Genomic DNA, 22,589 nt, shown 5'->3' with positions numbered 1-22,589 from the left:
ACATCCCACAGCATCACCCGAGGCTTTCTCCCCAAACCCTTTCCTCTCCAGCCAGTGCACAAGCACAGTCTGGGCCCATGGAGGACTTTTTGCTGGAAGATGATGTTTAACCTTGAAGCCTGACAGAAATATGGTGGTTTTCACCTTCTGGATGCTCTCCTAGGAATTCCCACTCAGCCAACAGAAGCTCCCTCCACTCATCTCCCACCAAGACCCAAAAAGAGCCCCCTCAGTACAACCCCTCTGCCAAAAGCAGCCTGGCAAGATCCTTGGGTGACCACCAAAGTGCAAACATCCCTGAGAGAGCTGCAGGAGAAGGCCAAGGTCACACAGGGGGCAAGGGGGACGTGGGGACCCCCGGGAGAACACACAGCTGTGTCATTGCAGAGGGCTTTCATGGCAAAATCAGCTGAATTATTTGGGGTCGAATTAAAGCTGCACGAGCTTTCCTTTTTTAATCACAGGAATAAATAGCTGAGTGAGTCAGTGCCTGAGAAAAGGCAGCAGCAGCTCCTGGGTAAACAACCTGCTGCTCCCCAGTGCTGGATACAGCCAGGAAAAAAGGGTGGGAGGGACTCAGGAGGGGCAGCACAACTTCAGGGAGAGAGCTCAGAGCCTTCCCCTGCACCTCCCATTGGTGCCTTGTGAAGGCTGCCCTAGAGCAGAGACTGGACAGAGCTAAAGAATAAAGGAGGGATTTATTAAAGGGATCTCCTCAATGGATCCACTTTGGGCAGCACAAGAGCCCAGCCAGGGCTACACCCCTGGTGAACCCAAAATGGTCACAAAATGGATGACTGGTCACAGGGTCTCTCACTTTTATAAGTTCTGCTCCATTTGCATATTGGAGTTCATTGTCCAATTCCAGATTTTACCCATGAAGTCCCATCCTTCTTATTTTTCTCTCCTCAGTCCACGTTGTTTGTGCTCCTGGGCCTGAGATTTGGATCATTTGTCCTTGGTGCCCAGCTAGAGCAGGAATTGTTTTGTCTGCCTGCTCTGTGCAGAGAGCTCACCATCCCCTAATATGAAGCTCAGAATTACACAGTAAAGCAGCACAGAATCTGAAAAATAGAAAAGCTAAAACCTGAGGCATCACCATTCCCATTTTGAGGGGTGATGCTGAACTGAAAGCAACAGGAGCCAGGTTTGTACAGGAGCCAGGCTCCACAGGCAGCACTCAGCCCCACATCACCCAGTGCAGGCTCTCCCAGGGCAAATCACCTCCAAAAAACAAACACCAGAAAAAATCCATCTGCCAACATCTGAACATCCCACTTTGGGCTTTTTTTCCAAGAAAAGCATCCCTGTATCCATTAGCTATTGTCTCCCTCTAGTGCGGGCAGACACCATCCTGCCTCCTCTCCTGCCTCCTCTCCTGCCTGCCTGGGCACCAGGGGCTCTGCAGAGATCCCAGCCCTGGGAGCACACCAGGCACCAGCTCTACCATTGCACTCATGAATCAGCTTCCCACACTTTTAATTTTTTTTTTTCTCTCATCCCATTTTCTCCCAGCAGATGCTCAGGGCAGGAGGGATTTCTCAGTGACCAAACTGGACATGAGTGGTGTCTTATGCAGGGCTGGAGAGGAACAGCATCCTTCTCTCTTTCCAGTGTTCCTGGGGAATCAGCCTGACCTCTCTTCACCCTTCAGAGAGGGCATCAGGCTTTGCTCAGCTGAGCTTTCCAGGGGATCTTTCCACAGCTGCCTCTAACACCTCTGTACATCCCCCCATAAAGTGAAATAAAAACCTGAGCTTAAATTTCAAAACTAAAATGATCACCCGTCCTCTCCAGGGAGAATTCCTGCCCAGAGAGAAAGGGAATGATGCTGCAAATCTCTCCCCTTTTCAACTGAGCACTGCAGCAGCACCTTCACCCCCTGCTCTGCAGCTCAACCCACAGAAAGTCAAGAGCCTGGAGACACAGGAATGATCCAGAGGCTCTCCAGGCACTGCTGTCCCTTCCAAAAGCATTTATTTATTGAATGAGGCACTTCCAGCATTTGCAAACCCACCTTTTCAAGGAAAAATGACAACACCTTACCTGCAGAGCCCAGCTGCCACTGGGATGATGTTCCAGAGGAGCTTCCCAGCATGGGTGGCCCAGGGGACTCCCCTGAGGGGCAGGAAAGAATCAGAGTCACAGGGACACCCCCAGCCCAAACCATCACCACTGAAGCTCCTGGGTTATGTTCTTAAATCATTTTAAACCAGTCAAACCTGCAGGGATCCATTAAAGTGCCACTTACACCCCAAACTGGTGTTTAGACACCTGCCAAAGGCTCTGACCCCAACCTGGGCAAGTGTGGAGACCCTCCAGGGCTCAGGTTTTCCTTCTGGCTGCAGTTGTAGGGGTGTCTTTCCACATCAAACACCTACACAAGTCAGGCTAATGGCATTTGAGTTTTAACTCCATGGAACACAACACTTCAGTGGCCACAGCTGGAAAGCAGGGGTAGCTCCTGCTGTGAGGAAACAACATTTTCCATTTTTTTTTCCTCCCTCTTCTGAGCTATTTCACAGCTCTCAGCAGGACTTAGCATGATCCAGATCACTGGAACCATGTAAGGTAGAGGCTTCTTTACCTCCTGCCTGAAGAAGGCCAAATATTAACTAAAAAACAGCACAGAGGGGAGTGTGACCAGCTCAGGATGAGCAGTTTGATCTGTTTCATCTCTGCAATTAACCCCCAATTAATGACTGACCCCTGTTTTATCACCTTCCCTGAGATAATCACATCCTCAAGTGCTCTAAAAAACCAAACCACCCCTCCCCTTGCCCATTGCAGAATCCCACAGGACTGAGAGGTTCCTCTAAGACACAGAGGAGGGGCCACCTGATCTCCCCACGCCTCCAGGAGAATCCCTGTCCCATCAAAGACCCTCCCCACACTTGTTCCCAACACAGCACAAGGTAACAGAGCATCCAAACCCTCTCCCAGAACTCCTTCCACCCCAGACTCCCACCCAGGGGAGATCTGGGATGTCCCACCCCAGGGATCTGGGGCAGATGGACACACTCTGCTCCCCACTGGCCTTGCCACATCCAGTGTTCCCAGCTGTTCCTCCCCCTGGCACTCCCTGATCTTCCCCAAAGGCATGGCCCAGAACCACAATTTACATGGCACTTGGATGGGGATTTCCTGTCTTTTTTTTAAACCCTAATAGCTTTTCTTTAGAACAAAAACTCACTCCCCAGTTTGTCTCTTCTCAAGCTGGTGCCTCCTCCTCTGCCCAAAAACAAAGACAGTGAGTGCAGCCTGATGCTCATTTCGGGGAGGGGAGAGGTGGAAACCTCACCTGAGTCATCCAAACTCACTTGAAAGAAGAGAGCAGGAACACCTTGAATAATAGCATCCCTTTATTTGCTGACACCATTACAAAAACTGATTACATTAGCAACCAAAAAAAAAAAAAAAAAAAAAAAAAAAAGGAGTGTTTACTTGAGGTTGAAGTCAGAGGCAGCTAATCCCAAAAACGTAATTAAGTAAAACAGTGTACAACATCAGTATTAAAATGTCATTTCCCATTGGTGACTTTACCACTTTGGAGTTTTCTGAACAAGTTTTATTGAGCAAAATAAGATAAAAGATTATGTGTTTACTGTCTCTCCAGGAATGTAAAGGTCTAATTATCCAAACAGGTTTGTTTTTATTATAAAACTAAACTCTGGAGGTGTCTACAGAGTTGGGGTTTTTTCTTTAAATCAGTAGTCTAACAAGGATTAGAAAAGACAAAACTCTGTTCAGTGTTTCTGACGAAGTAGAAAGGGTGAAAACATAAATAAGGCTTTAATTTGGCAAAATATAATACAATGCCTTCTGCTATCCTCAAATGAACGATTCCCCCGTGATTCACTCTGCAAGAGAAACACAAATCAGGTCAGAGGAGCAGCCTCCCAAGGAGGGTTATAACAATTCCATCATTCCAGCACCTTGCCTGCATTCCCTTGGTGCCAGGCACCGGGAAGGCCAGGGGAACGAGCCTGGGTGGTGGAGGCTGAGCAGGACCAGCCTCCCAGAGCAGAGGCCAAGGTGCAGCAGCACCTCCCTCCCACCTGGACACCCAGGTACCCTCTGCCAGCTCTCCTACAAAGGCAGGAGCATAAAAAGCACCTGAATCAGGAATACAACAAGTCCCATCCTCAGCAGATGAAAGGGAGCTCTGACACTCCTTGTTCAGTGCTGCCTCCCAAGACAAACAGTTCCCACTTCAGACCCAAATCTGCACCAGCTTCCTTAAAAGGTTCAGTGCCTTGAGCTTATGCAACCTTCAGCTAACTCTGGGTCATTTCACTTGATCAGCACAAAGGTCCAGGTTTCCAAGCTGGCTGAGTATTAAAATTAAAGCCTTGTCCACATGTCTGGAACTGGATGAAGAGCTCATGGCTGGTGTTCAGACACTCCCAGCCAGCCACTGCTGTGGGTTATTTTATATCCTCCCTCCCAAAGCAATCAGAGCATGGGAGTGCAGACAGTTGGCTGGTGGAGCAAACAAAGAGGGAAAAAGGCTCTGGGAGAACAAAACTTGGGGCAACCTGCTGCAGGAAGTAGCAGGGAGTGGGAGGGAGGGTGGAATTACATGTCTACAGAGGGACATGGGAACTGCAGATTAGCCTCAGCTAATTGACATGTGCATCCAGACAGGAACAAATCCAGTGCCTGCCAGGAGCTTTTTATGATTTGCATGAAGAATTTGGGTGAGTATTAGGAAAAGATTCTTCACTGAAAGTGTTAGCAGGGTCAGGCATTAGAACAGGGCAGTGATGGAATCTCCATCCCTGGATGTGGCACTTGGGGACATGGTCAGTGGCAGAGCTGGAGGAAAGGCTGGACTCAGTGTCTCAGAAAGCTTTTCCAACCTTAATAATTCACTGATTCTAAAAAGTCTCATATTCTGCCATGAGAGTTGTTAATTTGAACAAAGTCCCACCATAACACACCAGTGGCCTTCCCAACAGCTGAACTGGGGGGCCACTGTCCACACCCACCTGGCTGTAGTGTCCTCATCCCTTTGACAGCATTTGGCTTATTGACACGAGCAGCTTCTTGAGGTGACCCACATCCTGGGTAAGATTCACCGCCACATTCCGCCTTTTATCACTCAGTTCCTGGAAGAAGGGAAAAAGAAAGGAAATTATTAAAAGCTCATTTACAATCTAATTACCAAGAAAGCCTAGAATTAGATCCTCTGTATAAAATTACAACTCTTGGTGCAGATGGGAACAATTCTTGTCAGTCAGAGGGTGATGGCCACGTTTAAGGAGAACATGGTTCAAAGTCAAGGAGCCCTTTCCTGTTCCAGGGAATCACCTGCACATCCAGCTCCTGCCCTCCCTGCCTGGGACTCCAGCACTCCCTGCTTCCAGGAATTGTGCTGGTATCCACAGCTGATCCAGCCTCAAAGATTATTTCCCCATGGCTGAACCCCCCACAGATGTGGTTTATAACACAGGTCAGGGTGCACAGCTGATGCCTCAGGTTTGAGCTTTTCTATTTTTCACATTCTGTGCTGCTTTAGTGTGTAATTCTGAGCTTCATATTATGGGATGGCAAGCTCTCTGCACAAAGCAGGGAGACAAAACAATTCCTGCTCTAGCTGGGCACCAAGGGCAAATGATCCAAATCTCAGGCCCAAGAGCACAAACAATGTGGGCTGGAGAGAGAAAAACAAGCAGGATGGGACTGCATGGGCTGGAGCTGGAATTGGACAATGAACTCCAATATGCAAATGGACCAAAACTTATAAAAGTGAGAGACCCCATGACTGGTCACCCATTTTGTGACCATTTTGGTTCATCTTGGGTGCAGCCCTGGCTGGGCTCTTGTGCTGCCCAAGGTGGATCCATTGAGGCCTCCTAATAAATCCCTTCTTTATTCTTTAACTCAGTCTGGTCTCTGTTCTAGGTCAGCCTTCACAAGGCATCACAGGCACAACTCCTGACCCCACAACTGGAACAGCAGAACTCCTGCACCACCAAGGACTGGGTGTGACTGAGGAGCTGTGGGGTGGTGTCCTCAGCAGTACCCAACACCCCAGCCCAAGGCAGCTCCAGCTGGGAAACAGCCTTTGGAACAGCTGCCTGGAGATCCACACCCTTCCCCACCCACAGCCATCCCACGGATCCACCCTCTGCTCCAGACCCCTGGGAAATTCCCACTTGCCAGCAACAGCTGGACTTAAATGAGGGCTTCACATAACAGTCCAAGCAGCAGAAAACAGGAGAAAGGGAAAAATGAAAGCTACCACGAGCTAGAAAGTTTCCTGTGCTGAAATGAAAATGCTGAGCTTGTGTTTTGAAACAAAAATAAAAGCCTTTTTTTTTTTTTTCCTAAGATTTCCAGAGTTTCTTAATCAGGATGTGTCATTTCAGCTGAAGATGGACTCTCCCCCTCCTGCCTCCCTGCCTGTCAGCCTTGCTGGGCTAACAGTGCTGTGTAATCCTTGTTTTATTTTATATTTATTGATTAATTAATCCCTGGGTTATTATATTTATTGATTAACTCCTCCAGAGACACAGAGAGCGCTCCACATCTAACACACACACACCTTACTGTTCCTTACTCAGCTCAGAACACAGACATGCAGATCACCTGCAGGAGAGCTTTTCCTTGAAATTTAACAGCTAAAAATAAGCAACTCTGCCACGGTGTCAGCAATGCAGAAGTTCCCAGCTCTCCACAGGAGCACAGAGGTGTTTGCAGGCTCTCAGCATCCGTCAGCCCCGCTCTGGTGTTACCCACAGAATGAGACTGATGCATAATGCGGGTGCAAATCTCTCCCCAGAGCTCCAGGGAAATTAGAAGGAGCTCAGAGAGGGCCATTTCCCTGCTCCCATTTGGCTGGAAATGCAAAATGAGCAGTAAATCAAACTCAAGCACCTGCACCATTACAGAAACGACTCCGGGCTCAGACAAGAGAACAAAACAATCTGCAGCAAAGCTCTTACTCCTGTGCAACTGGTAAACATTTTTCTACTGTAAAAAAAAAATCATTGGGATCTGTATTAGAGTAGCCCTAACCTGTTTTACCCTTATTAAAGCAGAAAATCAGGTCTGTCAAGGCTGAGACTTGGCTTAGCAGTCTCATGCAGACTGATGGAAGTGGAAAGGCAAAGGCAATTAGCAGCCAGTAGGTGAATTAATCCAGCAATGACCAGCAGTGAGGCTGCCTGGGCAGCAGCACAGAAGCAGCAGGAGCAAGGAAGGAGCCCTCCAGTGCATTCCCAGCCCCCTCTCTGGGAACAGCTCCTCCCTCCCTCCCTCATTTACTGCATCTCCCTTCTGTTCTGTGACCTCACTAATGTCAGGCAGTGTTCACTCATGAATTATAGACACATCCCCAATCCTCCTGGGGCCAATCCTGACTAGATCCCAATGGATTTGGGCTCAGCACAGCCCTCCTGCAAACCCAGGAGTGCACAGCTGCCTCACACTGCTGAGCCCCAGCCCTCTGCTCTCCATGACTTGGGGGGAAATTGAGGTCACACAAACAGAAGAAATCCTTCCCTGTGAGGGTGGGGAGGCCCTGGCACAGGTGTGGCTGCCCCTGGATCCCTGGAAGTGTTCCAGGCCAGGTTGGACAGGGCTTGGAGCAACCTGGGACAGTGGAAAGTGTCCCAGTGGGACTGGATGGTTCTTAAGGGTCCTTCCAACCCAAACCACTCTGGGAATCTGTGACTCCACTTCTTTGGGAGATGAGGATGAAGAGAGGAAGAGGAGGGTAGTGGGGAAGCCCCTGTGATTTCAGACCCAGCAGCTGAAAGAGGAGCTGAAGTGTCTGGACAGATTTCCCCTGGAATCTGTCACATATGGCATTCCCAGTTTCCAGTGATGGACTGCTCTGCACTGAGATTTGGGGGGGAAAAGCACATTAGATTGCACATAAGCCTCAAAATAAGCTCAGTGCCTAAGCAAGCTGCTGAATATAAATGACTTCCTTAAAGCACACTAAAAGCCCCCTTTAGTCATCAGCTGGTCCCATAAGTGACAAAGCAGCTGATTAGAAACCCCAAATGGTCTATTTTTAAATAGAAAGAAAAAGAGTCTAAAGAAAACACTCAGAGTGTGTTTGAGGGTTTATCATTTCTCAATTTTGTGGGTTGGTTCCAGCACCCAGAAGGAACAAATATGTTCATTTTCAAGCATGTGTTTTCAGGTCCTTAGTAAAAAAAAAAAAAAAAAAAAGAGGCACTGTTGCTAGGTGGAAGTGGCTGGAAGACTTTCTTTTTTGATCTCAGAGCTATTTTCAGCTGGGTTTTTAGGCTTCTGGGGAGACAGTTTCCTTTTCTCCCCTCAAAAAGAGGAAAAAAAAAAAAAGGCAGCAGAAAAGGCTTGGAGAAAAGATAATGTTCTAATTCCAGCCTCTGCCAATGGCTACCTGTCAAGAGTGCTGCTTAGACAATTAATGTATTTTTACTAATGAAGGCTTAATTGCAGGTTTATTAGGACTGTTTTTCCACACTCCTCTTTAGAATAAAGCCATGGATATTCTGGCAGAAACCTGGGCTCCAGGATGTGCAGCAAGAGCAGAGCAATGCGAGAGCCAGAGGGGTTCTGTGAGTTAAGGCAATTAAACCAAAGGAGCACATTTGGGCCACCACAGGGCACAGCTAATGACAGGAGGGCTGCCCAGAGCCACCAGCCAGGAATGCCATGGCTGATGGCACTGCTGTCCCCATGTGGATAAGCCATGAAGGCACAGCACAGGGAGCTGGGCTTTGGCTCCAGGGGGGCTTTTCTCCAGCCTGCTGCAGACAGGGAAACAGCACCTGACTGGCACTGATGCCTCAGCTTTTAGCTTTTCTAGTTTTCAGATTCTGTGCTGCTTTAGTGTGTAATTCTGAGCTTCACATTAGGGGATGGTGAGCTCTCTGCACAGAGCAGGGAGACAAAACAATTCCTGCTCTAGCTGGGCACCAAGGACAAATGATCCAAATCTCAGGCCCAAGAGCACAAACAACATGAGCTGGAGAGAGAAAAACAAGCAGGATGGGACTGCATGGGCTGGAGCTGGAATTGGACAATGAACTCCAATATGCAAATGGAGAAGAACTTATAAAAGTGTGAGACCCCATGACTGGTCACTCATTTTGTGACCATTTTGGTTCATCTTGGGTGCAGCCCTGGCTGGTCTCTTGTGCTGCCCAAGGTGGATCCATTGAGGCCTCCTAATAAATCCCTCCTTTATTCTTTAGCTCTGTCCAGTCTCTGCTCTAGGGCAGCCTGCACAAGGCATCAGCAGCAGAAGCCTCTGGCCTCCCCTGGGAACACAGGGAGGGCTCAGCAGCTCTCCCATCCTCCAGGACTCAGCTCCCAGGGTTGGCACATCTGCAGTCTCACAGGCCCAGCTGCATCTCTGGCTCAGCCACGGCGCCGTGGTCCATCCCGAGCCCAGCGCAGGGGTCCATCAGCATCCATGAGTGATGAGCCTGGAAAAGCCATTTCATTCCTGCTAATGACTACAAAGGCTTTCCTGCAGCTCTCCTCAGAGGACCCCGAGCTTCCTCTCGCAGCTGATGAAGCCACTTAGGTTCAGCAGCTAAAAGGAGTTGATATAAATTATTTGTGCTATCTGCAAGTGCTCCTCTCCCCCTCAAACGACAGCGGGTCCTTCCACTCTGTCCCTCAGAAGAAAATGGGGAATGAGCTCCATTGACACCTCTGAGCTGGGAGAGAATCTCCTTCAGCCCTCTGGAAAGTTATCCCAGGGCTGGTGTGAAAGCTCTTTTTGCCAGAGATGGAAAAAGCCAGTGACCTGACCCCAGCCCAGCCCCCTGTGCAGGTGGTGTCTTTAGGGCAGCACTCTGAGGACCAGCTCCACACCCAGCCGTGCTGACAGCAACCCAAAGGCTCAGGGGAGCCACCTGCCCACCCAATTCCAGACCCTAAAGCTGGAATGCCATTGCTGGAGGATACAGGAACACCAGCAGTCTGCAGAGTCACCCACCCACAGCGCTCAGGGCTGCTCCCTACCAAAGCTCATCTTCGCAACATTTTGCTGCTGGGCCACATCAAGGTCAACACAAATTCCCAGCAGCCAGGACCAGCTGAAATCAAGTTCTGGCTCTTGGCCACAGCTGCAGAGGAGCAGAAGGAACCATGTTCTGGCAAGAGAATCTGTCTCAGTGTAACAGGTTGTGCAAGACTGCATTTCTTTGGCATTGCTGATGTCAGAAGGGCAAACCCAACAGTGTTTTCAGCCCACTTAGTCATCAGCAGAGTTATTTTTGGCTTCCTTTTTCCCTTTGTGAAGGGACAAGTCTGGGGATCTCCCCACTTTTGCCCAAACCAAAGCAAAACCCCATCAAAAGCCCAGAATCCCTCCCCTCCCTCCTTGCAAATCTGAGCCACAGGAAGGAGGTCACGATCTAGACAGCAGCAAAATTCCCAGTGAGTCCTTGACACCCTGGCAAGCTGTAGCACTGGAATCTTCATAAAGCCCCCATCACCCAAACATCCTGTTCCTCTGCTGGACCTCACTTCCCAAAGTTGCCACTTTGAGATTTGTGTGGCCCCTGAGCACGAGCTCCAGGAATCACTCACCGAGTCTGTGCAAACGTCGCTGTTTTCAATAACATTGGCATCCCCAAAAACCTTCCCAATTTCTCTCTCGAGAGCTGCCAAAGACTCCTGGGCCTGTAAGGGAAAGACAGGATTAAAAAAAAGACATATAAAACAAAAAAGAAGAAACAAGGAAGGCACAACAATTAGCACAGCCCCATCTCCCTGAGAGCACCAGAGACACAGGAAATCACTGTTGAGAAGGAAATCTGTTTTATGCCAGATTTGCTCCAGGGATCAATCCATTTGCCATGACTGACATGTCTCCTCACAATCAGCATGTTGCATGTCAGCCTGTCTGCATCTGAGAGCAATCCTACAGGGAAGCTTTAATAGTCTCACATCAAGTTACTAGGTAAAAATCATGCAGTACATTTCATAAAAGGAGGAGTGCAGGTCTCCAAAATCCTAACCCCAGCTCTGTATTTATGTGGAATACACCATGAACCATGGACATCAGCACAGCTGGCTTTGTATGTCAACACCCAACATAACTGTCCAGAGCAAGATGCTTTAAATTCTTTATTACAGTAAGTTTCCTTTAGCTTCTCACCTCCTCCAGTGCTTTTGTGATCATCTATCCCTGTCCAGGACAAGATATGCTCCTCCAGCAGCATTTCCCACTCCAATCCTGGAAGAACTCAGCCCAATTTGATACTGTGCTGGAGGAACAAGGTGCTGCAGAGTCAGGAGCCAGAGTCCAGCCACTCCACAGGCTACTCCTGTCTCCATTTACCAATTCTCCCATTGTTTCTGGAGTGACAGACAGCACTGAGACCTCTCAGGCTTCAACATCTTCCACTCCAACCCATCTTGTAAGAGCAGTCATTGAGGAAAAGCACAGGAAACCCACCTGTTTGTCCCATCACACTTGCACAGATCTAACTTTTAGGATTTGCAGTCTCCTGGTTTATAGTGGATATGCCACCACATGCAAAAGGGAAGATGCTTTGTAAACCAGCTTGCAACCCTCTGCCACTTGAGACTGGATTTAAAAGCCTCAGGCTGTAGTGTGGGTGGAGGGCTGTGGGATGGGCTTTTTGTTAGGCTGGAGTTTCTTTTAAATAAAGAATTATTTGTCAGCCTCAATTCACCACTTGTGTCTATTGGCATAAAATTATCATGAACAGGGGAGTCTTTCAAGAAGGATGATTAAACAGAGCTTTTAGCTGCAGTTTTATCATTTCATTTTATCATTATCATATTAGCTGCAGTTTCATGCATTTCTGACATGGAGGAAGAGCTCTTACAGTTCCAGCCAGTGGAGCAAGACACCCCACCAGCTCTAATCAAGTTCCTTCAAATCATCATTTCCAGCACTGCAAAACTACAGACACTGAGGGGTTTTGTTAACATTTATATGTGCAACTGCTAAGCATCCTGCTTACCTTGGGCAAGTCACCAGCTACTTTTTCTCTCTCGTTTTGATCAACTTTGAGTTTTGATAGTGTTTCATTTAGCTGTGTTTTCAGCTGCAAAACAGTAACCAAGCAAATCAGTTTCACTCACACACACACACACAGATCTCCTCTGTCCCAGGGATTAACCCAGTGCACATGGACTGCAAAAGGAGTAAGATTTACTAACAATTACTGCACACAGTGGATTAGTGGACATGTATGATGAGGTTTACCAGGACAGTCAAGGAAGAGAGACTCCATCTGTAAAGATAAAGGTAAAGAATGGAAACTACAGAAGACAAAAATGAGGTTGGCATTGGCTTCCTTACGAGTGGTTTCAACTTTGCAACTCCATTCCAGGAGGAGCATCAGCCTCTCCAGCATCCTCATCAAGGGAGTCAGCCCAGACTCCAACTTAATTCACGGCAAATATGCAAAAATGAAGATTGTCATCTTGCTAGAGCAGGCTAAACAGTCTCTCTACTGCTGAACAAACTAAAAAGCTCTACTTATCTTCTTAATAAAGCACCACTTACTACAACTATGTTGACTTAACCAGTCTGTTAATGGCACATCAAGGCATGAATCACTGACAGGGGGATATTAACTTGTCGATTGTGTTTAGATTCAATCCAAAACAGTGAAACTATTTCAGTCAAGAGGGATGAATACTTTGTACTGGCTGCAGTCAGTACTTAAACTGCAGCTTTTCCAAAGGATACACAGTTTTTTAAAGGATATTTTGATTGCTCTTCAACACAGCACACAGAACCAGCCAGAGCACTTGAGGCTTGAGCCTCAAACAGAAGTGCTAACAAGGAGCTCGAGTGCCAATTTTGTTGGATTTGTGCCTCTGAAGTGTGCTGTGCTAATGTTCACTATTCCTGCTGTCAATCTTCCTGGAAGCCAGCAGGAGATTAAAGGAGGGAACAATGGGCTACTCAGAGCCCTGAATTTTTACTGACTCCAAACCTACACATTGTGTTTGTCTCACCCTTGGAAGGCTTCCCCCTTTGGAGCAACTGGGCTGGTGAATGCTGGGCTTACACATTTTGGGGAAGCTCCTCTGCAGTTTCAGCTTCTCCTTGCTTACCTTTTAAATAGTGGGGAACACATTCTGAAATGCCAACATTTCTATTCCTCAGCCTCCTGCAGAAGCCACTCACACACACTCAGGAGAGCATTCCTGAGCCAGCTGCATGGAGGTGGTTGTTTAACACATCTTCACCCTCCCACCAGCACAGCACCATCACACTGCACTCAGGCTGCCCTAGCAGGGAGCTCAGCTTTTTAAGCTTTTGTTGGGCACAGACATAATAAATTACTGCCTCAAAGAGGTTGGTGTTTACTCCAAGATGTGCATTCAATACTCATTTTCCTTGCTTTCAGAATGAGAGGCTTTGCTTGCTGAGGGTAGTGTACTATTAACTTAAGCACATTGTTACTGTGGTGATGGTTATTTTTCTAAATCAACTGTTTCAGCCCAGTTACACCAGTGGCAGTAGCCTGGCTGTCCCATCATCCCACAGACATGGTGACAGGGACAACCCTCCCTAATTCTGGCTCAAAAGCAGGAAAGCACTGGCCAAACACAAGCAGAGGAAGGCTCTGACTGCTCCTGCAGCCTTAAAAAACAGGTCACTGAAACAAGTGAGAAGGGAAAGGGCTCAAAATGGAAAACCATGCATCCTTAGGTCTATCCTGCTAATCCAAGTCCTTCTTGAGAAAGCTGCTATAGGAGCATTATTGGCTGGAAGCATTTCTAGCCAAACAGGCTGTAACACATGCAAGCACCAAGCCAGCACAGCCATTCAGCCACAGCAGGGCATCAGCAGCTGAATGGCTGAATACTCTGAATTAATCCAACTTTGGGTCTGGCCAATTTCTGTCCAAACAGAGCAGGATGGAAAAGGCTCTGCACAGTCAGAGCACGGATAGCACTGCTGCATTCTCAAAAAACCCCACCAGAGGAGAATAATCCTCCAGTTAAAGTGATGAGAGCACCAATTTTGTTGCTCCAAGGACATTACATTTGCTGCTGCATATGCCTACGCTGCAAATCTTCTCAAGAAGTTTAAGGAACGAAAGTCTTACAGACTTGGGGAAAAAGTCTTAAGAACCAGACATGCTATTGTTAGGAGCAGAGAAAAGAGACAAATTGTAAAAGTCAGACTACATAAATGATTTCAATGGACAAAAATATCAAGTTGAAGAGGTTAGCAGAACAGACAGGATTTGAAATAAGTCTCCACTTCAGACGTATGCTGGGAGCCTCATTTGTGCCCAACAAGCTTCTTACCAAATTTAACTCTTCATTCTGTCTTACTGCTTCAGAATATGAATCATCAAGTTTTTTCTGCAATTCAGTCAAGAGATCTTTGAGCTGAAATGAAGTTTAGAGTTTTAGGATTTGTCTCCTTAGTATGCCCGTTCTCTTCTGCTCAGTTATTAGTGTGCTGCTCTACCCTAAAGTCACAAGCATACAAACTCCTCAGCCACAGGGGCTAAGCACTAGGTTAGTTTGCCAGCCAAATGGTAACCAAAAGGAAAAAAAAAAAAAAAGTACAGCTTGGACAATTATGTTTACCTCTCTGACTTCTGAAACATAAGTAGATCGTTCTATTTCTGCCTTTTCTAGTTCACTTTCCAAATGTTCTCTCTCTTTTTTAAGCTAGAAACAGAAAAACAGAGTTAAAACAGATGTTTTCAGTGCTTTCTTGCAGTATCATTTGCTTGATTTATAATTGGCTGTAAATTTCTATCAAATATTCCATGATGTTTAGAGAGCATTTCAAGCCCAGCGATTGCACAGGGCAGATTTAAACATCAAAAATAAGATGAGAAGAGAAAGAATCAAGCCCATGGTTGTCAAAAAGCAGTGAACTGCTCAGTCTCCCAAGAAAGAGCCCCAGTGGGTGAGTACAGAAGTAAAAATCACAACAACTTTTCCAGTTTCTCTGCCTTTTAAAAACACTGCCCCAAAGGCTCAGGTTAAACTGCAGCACAAGCTGTGCCACTGGCAGGAGAGAAGTTCAGATTTACAGCACAAGCCTAAATTGTGTTTCAAACAACATAAAGCTTCAAAGACAAGAAGAAAAAACCACCTGCACCTACAGTTTCAACTTCTTTGTTTTCTTCCTTTAACCTCTCCACCTCGTGCTGCAAAGAAGTGACCACGGAACGTATCTGCAGTTTGGGGAAAAATAAAGATATTTAGTTGGGTTGGTCTGAGACAAACTCCTCATAAATACACAAGATAGTAGAAATGATCTAAGAATATTAAGGATGAAATCAGACTGGTTGAATAAAATAAGATGCTCACTCAAATAATTCAATTTACTGAGTCTACACCATTCCTACCTATTCCCACCCCAAATTCTTTGACCTATTGAGAGCCCACATGCCTGAAAGATTTGGAATGTAAGCACTAATCCAGCTGTCCATTAGCCATGGTAAGGAAAGAATCCTTCCCAGACTGGGAATATTCACCATCCACATACCCAAACCCAGCATTTTTAGCTTTATCTGGGGCTGTGTAAGTGCAGCAGATGGCAGCACATCTATAGTTCCAGATCTGACAGACTTTATAAGCCCCTCAAACAAAATGTTTATAAATCATCTGTTTGCTGCCAGGCTCACACAGTGGCACTCAAATTTACTAAGCACAGATACTTTAGAAATTACTTTTTAAAAAAAGCTGTTTGACCTACTTTAATTCTAGATTAGAAAATAAACATAAAAGCTCTTTTTCTTCCCACTTTTGCTATCAACAGAGCCTTCCTAAAAGGAAAGCTTTGCAGGCAATTTCAAGTGTAATTAGTTGACCACAATGGATTGAGCAGCACTTTAACAGCTTTCAGAAAACTGTAATGATTCTATGATACTTCAATTTTAGCACAAAGAATCCATATCTGCTCACAAATATATTCAGAAAAAGAAACAACTATGTGCTTAATAGACACAGAGTCCAAGTTACCAGGATCAGAAAAATATGTATTTCTGGGCACATTAATGAGACACTTGTACAGTCAATCTTTGGCTTCCTATCCCATCAGCATTAATTTTATTATTTATTATTTGGCTGCTTCCTGCAGCATATGCAAAGGACTCCCCATCCCTGGAATTGTCCAAGGCCAGGCTGGACAGGCCTTGGAGCAGCCTGGGATAGTGGAAGGTGTCCCTGCCCATGGCAGGGGGTGGAACTGGATGAGCTATAAGGTCTTTCCAACCCAAACCTTTCAGGGATTCTGTGACTGTGACACAGATTTATCATAATGGTCAAAAACTTTATACCTGTGCTGTTTATTTTTCTTGCTTCTGTAAAAATGGCAACAGAAATAGTGACATAAATCTAAAGGTATCAACAAATCCTCCACTCTTCAGTCTCTTTAGTGGAAATACATTCCTTCAAAGATGAAAATCCAGCCTTTACATGAAGCTCAGTATCAGAGCACCAGAATACCACTGATATGAGGAAATTATTCCTTTTCTACCTGTTACAGGCTTCACCTTTTTCATCCCCAGGTCATGCATACACCAAACCAGGCAGCCAGGGCTGTTCCACACCTGCCTTCACAGAGCTCAGACACCCTCTGTGACTTCAAGCAGAACCTGCCTGGCTGCTGAGGGAAAAAAAAAAAAAAAAAGACCAACTTCAGAAATACCTGTTTAAGTTCCTTCTGTGATTCTTCAACTTTTATCTTCCATTTGCTTTCTTCCTCTTCCACACTTCTCTGTAGCCTTTGTAAAATCCCCTCCTAAGAAGAGAGAGGGATTTGAAAGCTCAGAGCAGAAGAAAGGCAGCTGGAACATCACAGAGGTGACCAGGCATCCCACTTACTGTCTCTGCCAGAACAGATTTGTATTTCTCACACTCCAGCTGCAGCAGGATGTGCATTTCCTCAGCCTCCTTCAACTTCTGCTCCATAGCCTGGCAAAGGAGGAAAGGGACCACAAGAGTCACATCTCAGTGGATGGATTTCAGTTCTATTCATCTTATTTCAGCAAGCAAACTCCTGCAACAAGCAACTATTCATCACTCCTGGGCAGTTCTGTCTTTCCACAGCAAGTGCAATGTTCAGCTACAACTCTCAATACTCAGTCACAAACTTGGAGTCAATGTAAAAAAAAAAAAAAACATTACTTAAAGAGAATGGGGATTTTCAATTTCATCAACTCACAATTCCACAAGGTACTTATGGAAGATGCAAATACATTTCTGTGACTATCTGAACAGCAGGCTGCCCAGAGAAGCTGTGGCTGACTCATCTCTGGAAGTGTTCAAGGCCAGGCTGGATGAGGCTTGGAACAACCTGGTCTAGTGACTGGCAACCCTGGCCAAGGCAGGGGGCTGGAACTGGATGATCTTTAACCCAAACCATTCTAGACTTAATATAAAACAATTTTCTTGTGAGTTCTCTGAGAACCTGAATTCCCAACCCACAGCACAATTTGTAAGATTTATACTGGACAAATCCATTATGCCACACACCAGCTGTCCATCTTTTGTGCCTACCTTGACATCTTCAGATCCTGAAGCCTCTCTTAGGTATTCTTTAGCCATCTTCTCAAACCCACATATCCACTCACTGTGGCTCTGTTGGGAAATCATTCAGTTAAGGCTGAGAAGAACCTCAGGAGAGCTCTCCTCAGGACATTTGCCTCCCCACTGCTGAGGGAGCAGCGTCCCAGGGTCTCTCAAGTCCCTGGAGCTCACACACAGCCCCATGGCTGTTGTTCAGCCAGTGCCACACACAGCTGGCAGCAACCCAGGAGCACGAGGTGATGAGACACACACAGTTCAGGGGGGCCTGGATGAGCTGAAATGCAGCTGGGTGACAGAGGACTCTCTGCAAGTGTCAGGGTTCTACATAAGCACTTGAAGATTCAAAGGAATCTTTCCCCAAATCCCTGAGCACTTCAAGCAGATGGCTCTATAACTTTAAGAAGGTTGTTTCATAACCTTACAGAAAGTCCTTTTATCAGGACACTTACTTTAGCACATTTGGGAGCAATTTTAAATATGAATATTCAAAACCTCCAGAGGTTATAATATAAATGAAATGCACCCATGTTTCCAGATTCACTTGATGTTATTCCCCCCATCTGAACCCCATGAACCCAGGGCAAACCTGCATACCACTGAAAGCCACCAAAAATATAAAATATAAATTGGAGATTGGTGCTTTGGAACAAAACAAAACCCCCTAAATTGTATTAACTGTCACTGAGGCACTGCAGCTCCTCTGGAAAGTTAGGGATATATGGATCCCCATCGTGCCAGGCAGTGAGCAAACACAGCAGGCATCATCCACCCCAGAAAATTTACTATCTCAGTGAGACACAAGATAACACAGGTAAATCAGATGTTGGGGTATAAAAACTACAAGATAATAACTTTTATATTGTTCTTTTACCACTTCTTGAAGAAACCTATCCACAGCTTTGCTTCCTTGTGCAAGTAGAGGCATCACCAGCCAGAGACACTCTCACCCCACTGCCAAAACCTCGGGACAGAGGGGCTGAGAGGAAACACTCCAGGACTGCCCAGCACAGCAGGAGCAGAGCTCCCTGACTCCCAGCAGGAGGTTCACAAGAGCCACTTCTCTTACCATGTTGGAAGGAAGAGACACTTTGGGGAAGAGCTTCTGGAGGAGCTGGCGCGTCTCCACCTCGGCAGCTTCCAAATGCTGCTGCTTCTCCTAAAGCAAGAGGAGGGCACAGGTGAGATTGGGCACCACACTCACCGACCTGGCAACAGCCTCTCCTCTGCCTACAGCAATTGACTTAACCCAGGAAGTCTTTTTCTAAGTGAGAAAGGCACTATAGTCTCTAAAATTGCAGTAAATTACTTCAGAAATGGGCACCAAATTGCTTCAGAATTTGGCCTTTGCATTTGCTCTCGCTTAAGCTTTTATTTTCTGAAGTTCTCCTCCAATCTAGCCTGTTTGTACAGAAATTACACCATTGTTCACTTGTCCACAACACAAACTGCACTGTGCTGAGTAACTGCATCCACAGATTGCACCAGCCCTGCCACTCAAGTTAAGTGAGCTCAAAATCAAATACTTTGGTCAATCAACTATTTTTATTTTTTAATCTGTACTTTTAAAATCATTTTAGGTGTGAAAAAAATCACTGTAAGATAACGTCATCACTTCAAAAACAGAGAATTAAAATCAAAAGGAAACTTTGTGTTAATGCACATTTGAACCAGGCCAAGAAAGCAAGACTTTCAAACATTACTTTTAAACACTTAAAAGGAAGCCACTTACATCCTCTCTTCCCAACCCTGGATGCAATGGGAGATAATTATTAGAGCTGTGTGACAATCTCCAGGGGTTTTTTTGTTAATGCTTTGCAAATATAAACACCCAGAGCCAAAGGCACCACAGATCTGTCCTTCCATGTATTTAACATTAAAAGCAGAGCAGCCACAGGATGTGTGCTTGCTGTGCTTGTGCAGATTAGGTCAGTTTAGCCATACAACACTCAGGCTCTCATTTAAACTTAAATGTAGAAAGCCTGAAACACTGCACAGAAGGGCAGCTTTCAGCCACAATCCTCCACTGATATTTGGGATTGTTTTTCCCACTGGCATCAGTGCTACTGCCTGGCTGCTCTGAGTTCCTCTGCTGCAAGGGATCGGTGGCGTGACGTGAGCAGGTTGAGATTCAGAGACAGAAACAGACAGGAGACATTAGGTGGTGAGGCTGTGCTGTGTGTTAGTTGGCAGCAATTTAGGAGCCACCATGAAGGGGCAAAAAGCTGTTTTTGCTGAATTCTTCCAGCTGCAAGAGAAAGCAGGCAAGCGTTAGCACACAGCGAGAGCAGGGACAGCTCCTGCCAGCGCAGAGCGGAGACGGCTCCAAAACAGACACACAACCCCAAACCAAGCTCCTCTGCCCCTGACTGCTGCTCTCAGGGTTAGTTGGATGCTTTTTCTTTTTGAGTTCTGCACAGTGGCAATGAACACTGAATCAGGCCACAGCAAACACAAGCTCCTTTCAGAGGATTCACATCCCAGATCATTTTGAACATTGGTCCAATAGTCCCTGTCGAGCTTCATGCGCCTTCAAGGAGGAAATTCACAGCTGGGGTCACACCATTTTTCTGAGAAGTTCCCAGATTTTTAAATAATAATTTAGTTCTGGTTCTTCCTAGGTCCAACAGATTTGTTCAAGCACAGCCTAAGCCCAGTAGAAGAAAGCAGGTTGCTCACCAGCACAGCTTTTCATCTGGAGCTCCCCACAAATCAAAAACAATTCACGACAGCTCTAACAATTATGCAAACAGAAATCAAAAGTCAGCATGCCCACAAACTAACCAATTAAAAAAAAAAACAAAAAAAAAACAACCTAAAGACAACAGGAAGAAGCAGAGGTGAAAGTATATGAATGATCACTCAGAAGAGATTATACTTAAACTGCAGTAAAAGTTAAATGTCTCCATTTCACTTAAAGAACCAGCTGCAGATCTGCTTCTAGCTTAACGCATCATTTCTAGCAGTCAACATTACAACCTTGGCAGTCTTGTTCACTTTGTCCTGCAGCAATTTTTCAGTTGATGCCAATGCTTCCATTGCTTCCCAGTTTTTCTCCCGAAGGTCCTAATCATTTTTAGAAAGAATGATTTCAGTTCAGCCAATATTCAAACTGTTTTCGCTTTTACTTCAGAGAAATATATTACATTCCACCATTTGCATTTAAATGCTGGTTACTGCAAGGTGATTTTGCTGGGGAGTATGAGATATACTAGCAAAAACAGGTATGATGTTCAAAGAGTCTGATTGAAAAGTGGGGGGGGAAAAAATGCCAATTTCTGCCCAACCTGCCCCAGTGTCCAAAACTGATGCAAGTGCTACTGCAGAGCGTTATCACTACAGCGACCCCACACTTTGACTGCACTTGTAAGAAGAAAGAGGGAAGTTTTCAAAAGTAGTGAGGAACACAGACACCAAACCACAGATTACACAACAGAGTGTTAGGCATGTGGCAGTGCAGAGCCCAGCAAGGACCCAGGAGACATGGAGGTGTGCACATTTACACCCCTGATCCTGCAACCATACCTCAGCCCAAACCCCAGCGCTGATTTCGGGAACACACAGCTCAGGGTTTGCAGCTCTCCCCACTGCACCCACAGAAAGCTGGTTTGGTGCTCAGCAGCCCTCCTGGGAGGCTCTGGGATTTCAGCAGTGGTGAGCACATCCCAGATCCACGTGGGAAGGCCACGGTGCCACCCTCCTGAGTCTTTCTTGGCGAGGTCATCAAACGTGTACTCCACAAGATGTCAACACGACTCAGAGAGAGCTTGAGAGCTCTTCTAAGAGCAGCCTCACAGCTCTTCTCTAGAAAGGATGGTGGGGCCTTGCAGCAAGGAGATTACAGTGCTTGGGATTTAGATTTCATTTTTTCCAACCCTCAGAGCAAATCTCCTTTAGCAAAGGGCTATTTTGGAAAGGTTGCATTTTAAATTCATCAAAAGCCTAGCAAGCACCTACACGAGTTTTACTTTGCCACTTCTATTAGCTCACAATCCTAAGGGCTGTTCACAGGATACAAACACAACATTGGATAAAACTGAGAAAAAGCTGGCACCTACAGGCCTGGTCTGCCTTTAGCAGCAGCCAGACTTCTGCCTGCAGCACAAAAGGTATTCAGACCTTGTGAATCTGCAGGAAACAAACCTTCTGTTCTACCTTTCCAGCTCACGTCTCTGCTGAGACTACTCAGCCTCTTTCTCTCTGCTTTATTTCAGCTCTTAAACAGCACTTCCTGCTCAAAAATTATTGATATTTTCCTTAGATTGTCTGACTATCAGGAAATAAAGCTTATTGCCTGGTATTCACTGGATTTTACAGGGTATCAAGGAGAGATAGGTGAGATAAACACCCTGTATTTTAACTTTCTTCCATAAAACTTAAAAAGACACTCCCCTGCCCTGGTAATGCATTACAAGGAAATAACTCTACAGCTCTGTGATGGAAAATACAATCTCTAATTCCATCTACAAACAACCCAGACTGCACCATCAGCAGCTGCTGTGAAGGAAGGCTCAGCCCTTCACTTCCTTTGGAAGATCAGGATTAGTCACTCTTAGGAATGGGAAGAGCCAGATCTGAGCACCCTGAAGGCAATGCCTCCCCCCATGTCCCCCCACAAGGACCAGAACGCTGTCAGAGCACAGCACCTTTCCTCCTCCCACCCTCCCTGCAAAGGACACATTTCTGAACAGGGTTAATCAGGTTTGAATCCAAATCCAAGAACTTGCTGTGGCATGTGTCCCCTAACAAGTCTCCTTCCTCTCATCCAATCAACAAATTGTCCAGGAGCTGACACAACTCTGAGCAGTGAAGTCAGGTGTGCTGAGTCACTCCCAAGAGGAAAGGAGCACCCAGGGACACCATCCAGCTGTCAGAAACACTTCTGCAAAATGCCCCAGGCCTCAAGGAGTGCTGGGAACACAGGTTTGATTGTTTTGGGGGGATTTTCTGGAGTGGTGGGGGAAGAATTTCCTTACGTTGTTCTTTTTCCTCTGCTGCTCAAAAGCATTTCTCTGAGAGGCGAGCTCGCTCTGGAGATTGGCAATTTCCTTCTCTTTGCCTGCAACCCTGAATTAACAAAGGGA

At 46.2% G+C, this 22,589-nt stretch overlaps 1 protein-coding gene across 16 annotated transcripts in view; it reads right to left on the bottom strand.

Annotated features, from left to right (window-relative positions):
* Window positions 1-3,581: 3,581 nt before the first annotated feature.
* KTN1 (kinectin 1) overlaps window positions 3,582-22,589 on the bottom strand; it is a 78,665-nt gene continuing 59,657 nt past the window's right edge. For 8 of the 16 annotated variants that reach the window (XM_053980618.1, XM_053980624.1, XM_053980621.1 and 5 more), the window contains 13 exons: window positions 22,482-22,572; window positions 20,485-20,571; window positions 18,575-18,664; window positions 17,479-17,559; window positions 16,804-16,893; window positions 16,628-16,720; window positions 15,078-15,149; window positions 14,551-14,634; window positions 14,263-14,346; window positions 11,952-12,035; window positions 10,546-10,638; window positions 4,992-5,111; window positions 3,582-3,860 (listed from right to left, as the gene is read on the bottom strand). In XM_053980618.1, coding sequence (XP_053836593.1) covers window positions 5,007-5,111; window positions 10,546-10,638; window positions 11,952-12,035; window positions 14,263-14,346; window positions 14,551-14,634; window positions 15,078-15,149; window positions 16,628-16,720; window positions 16,804-16,893; window positions 17,479-17,559; window positions 18,575-18,664; window positions 20,485-20,571; window positions 22,482-22,572 — 1,054 coding nt within the window. In that variant the 3' untranslated portion in view covers window positions 3,582-3,860; window positions 4,992-5,006. The remainder of the gene's footprint in view (window positions 3,861-4,991; window positions 5,112-10,545; window positions 10,639-11,951; window positions 12,036-14,262; window positions 14,347-14,550; window positions 14,635-15,077; window positions 15,150-16,627; window positions 16,721-16,803; window positions 16,894-17,478; window positions 17,560-18,574; window positions 18,665-20,484; window positions 20,572-22,481; window positions 22,573-22,589) is intronic. The other 8 variants (XM_053980631.1, XM_053980625.1, XM_053980632.1 and 5 more) reach the window with 4 other exon arrangements.

The sequence above is a fragment of the Vidua macroura genome, chromosome 6 (assembly GCF_024509145.1).
Source record: "Vidua macroura isolate BioBank_ID:100142 chromosome 6, ASM2450914v1, whole genome shotgun sequence".
Classification (NCBI taxonomy): domain Eukaryota; kingdom Metazoa; phylum Chordata; class Aves; order Passeriformes; family Viduidae; genus Vidua; species Vidua macroura.
The sequence above is the reverse complement of the archived record's forward strand: the minus strand, read 5'-3'. Positions and strand labels throughout refer to the sequence as shown.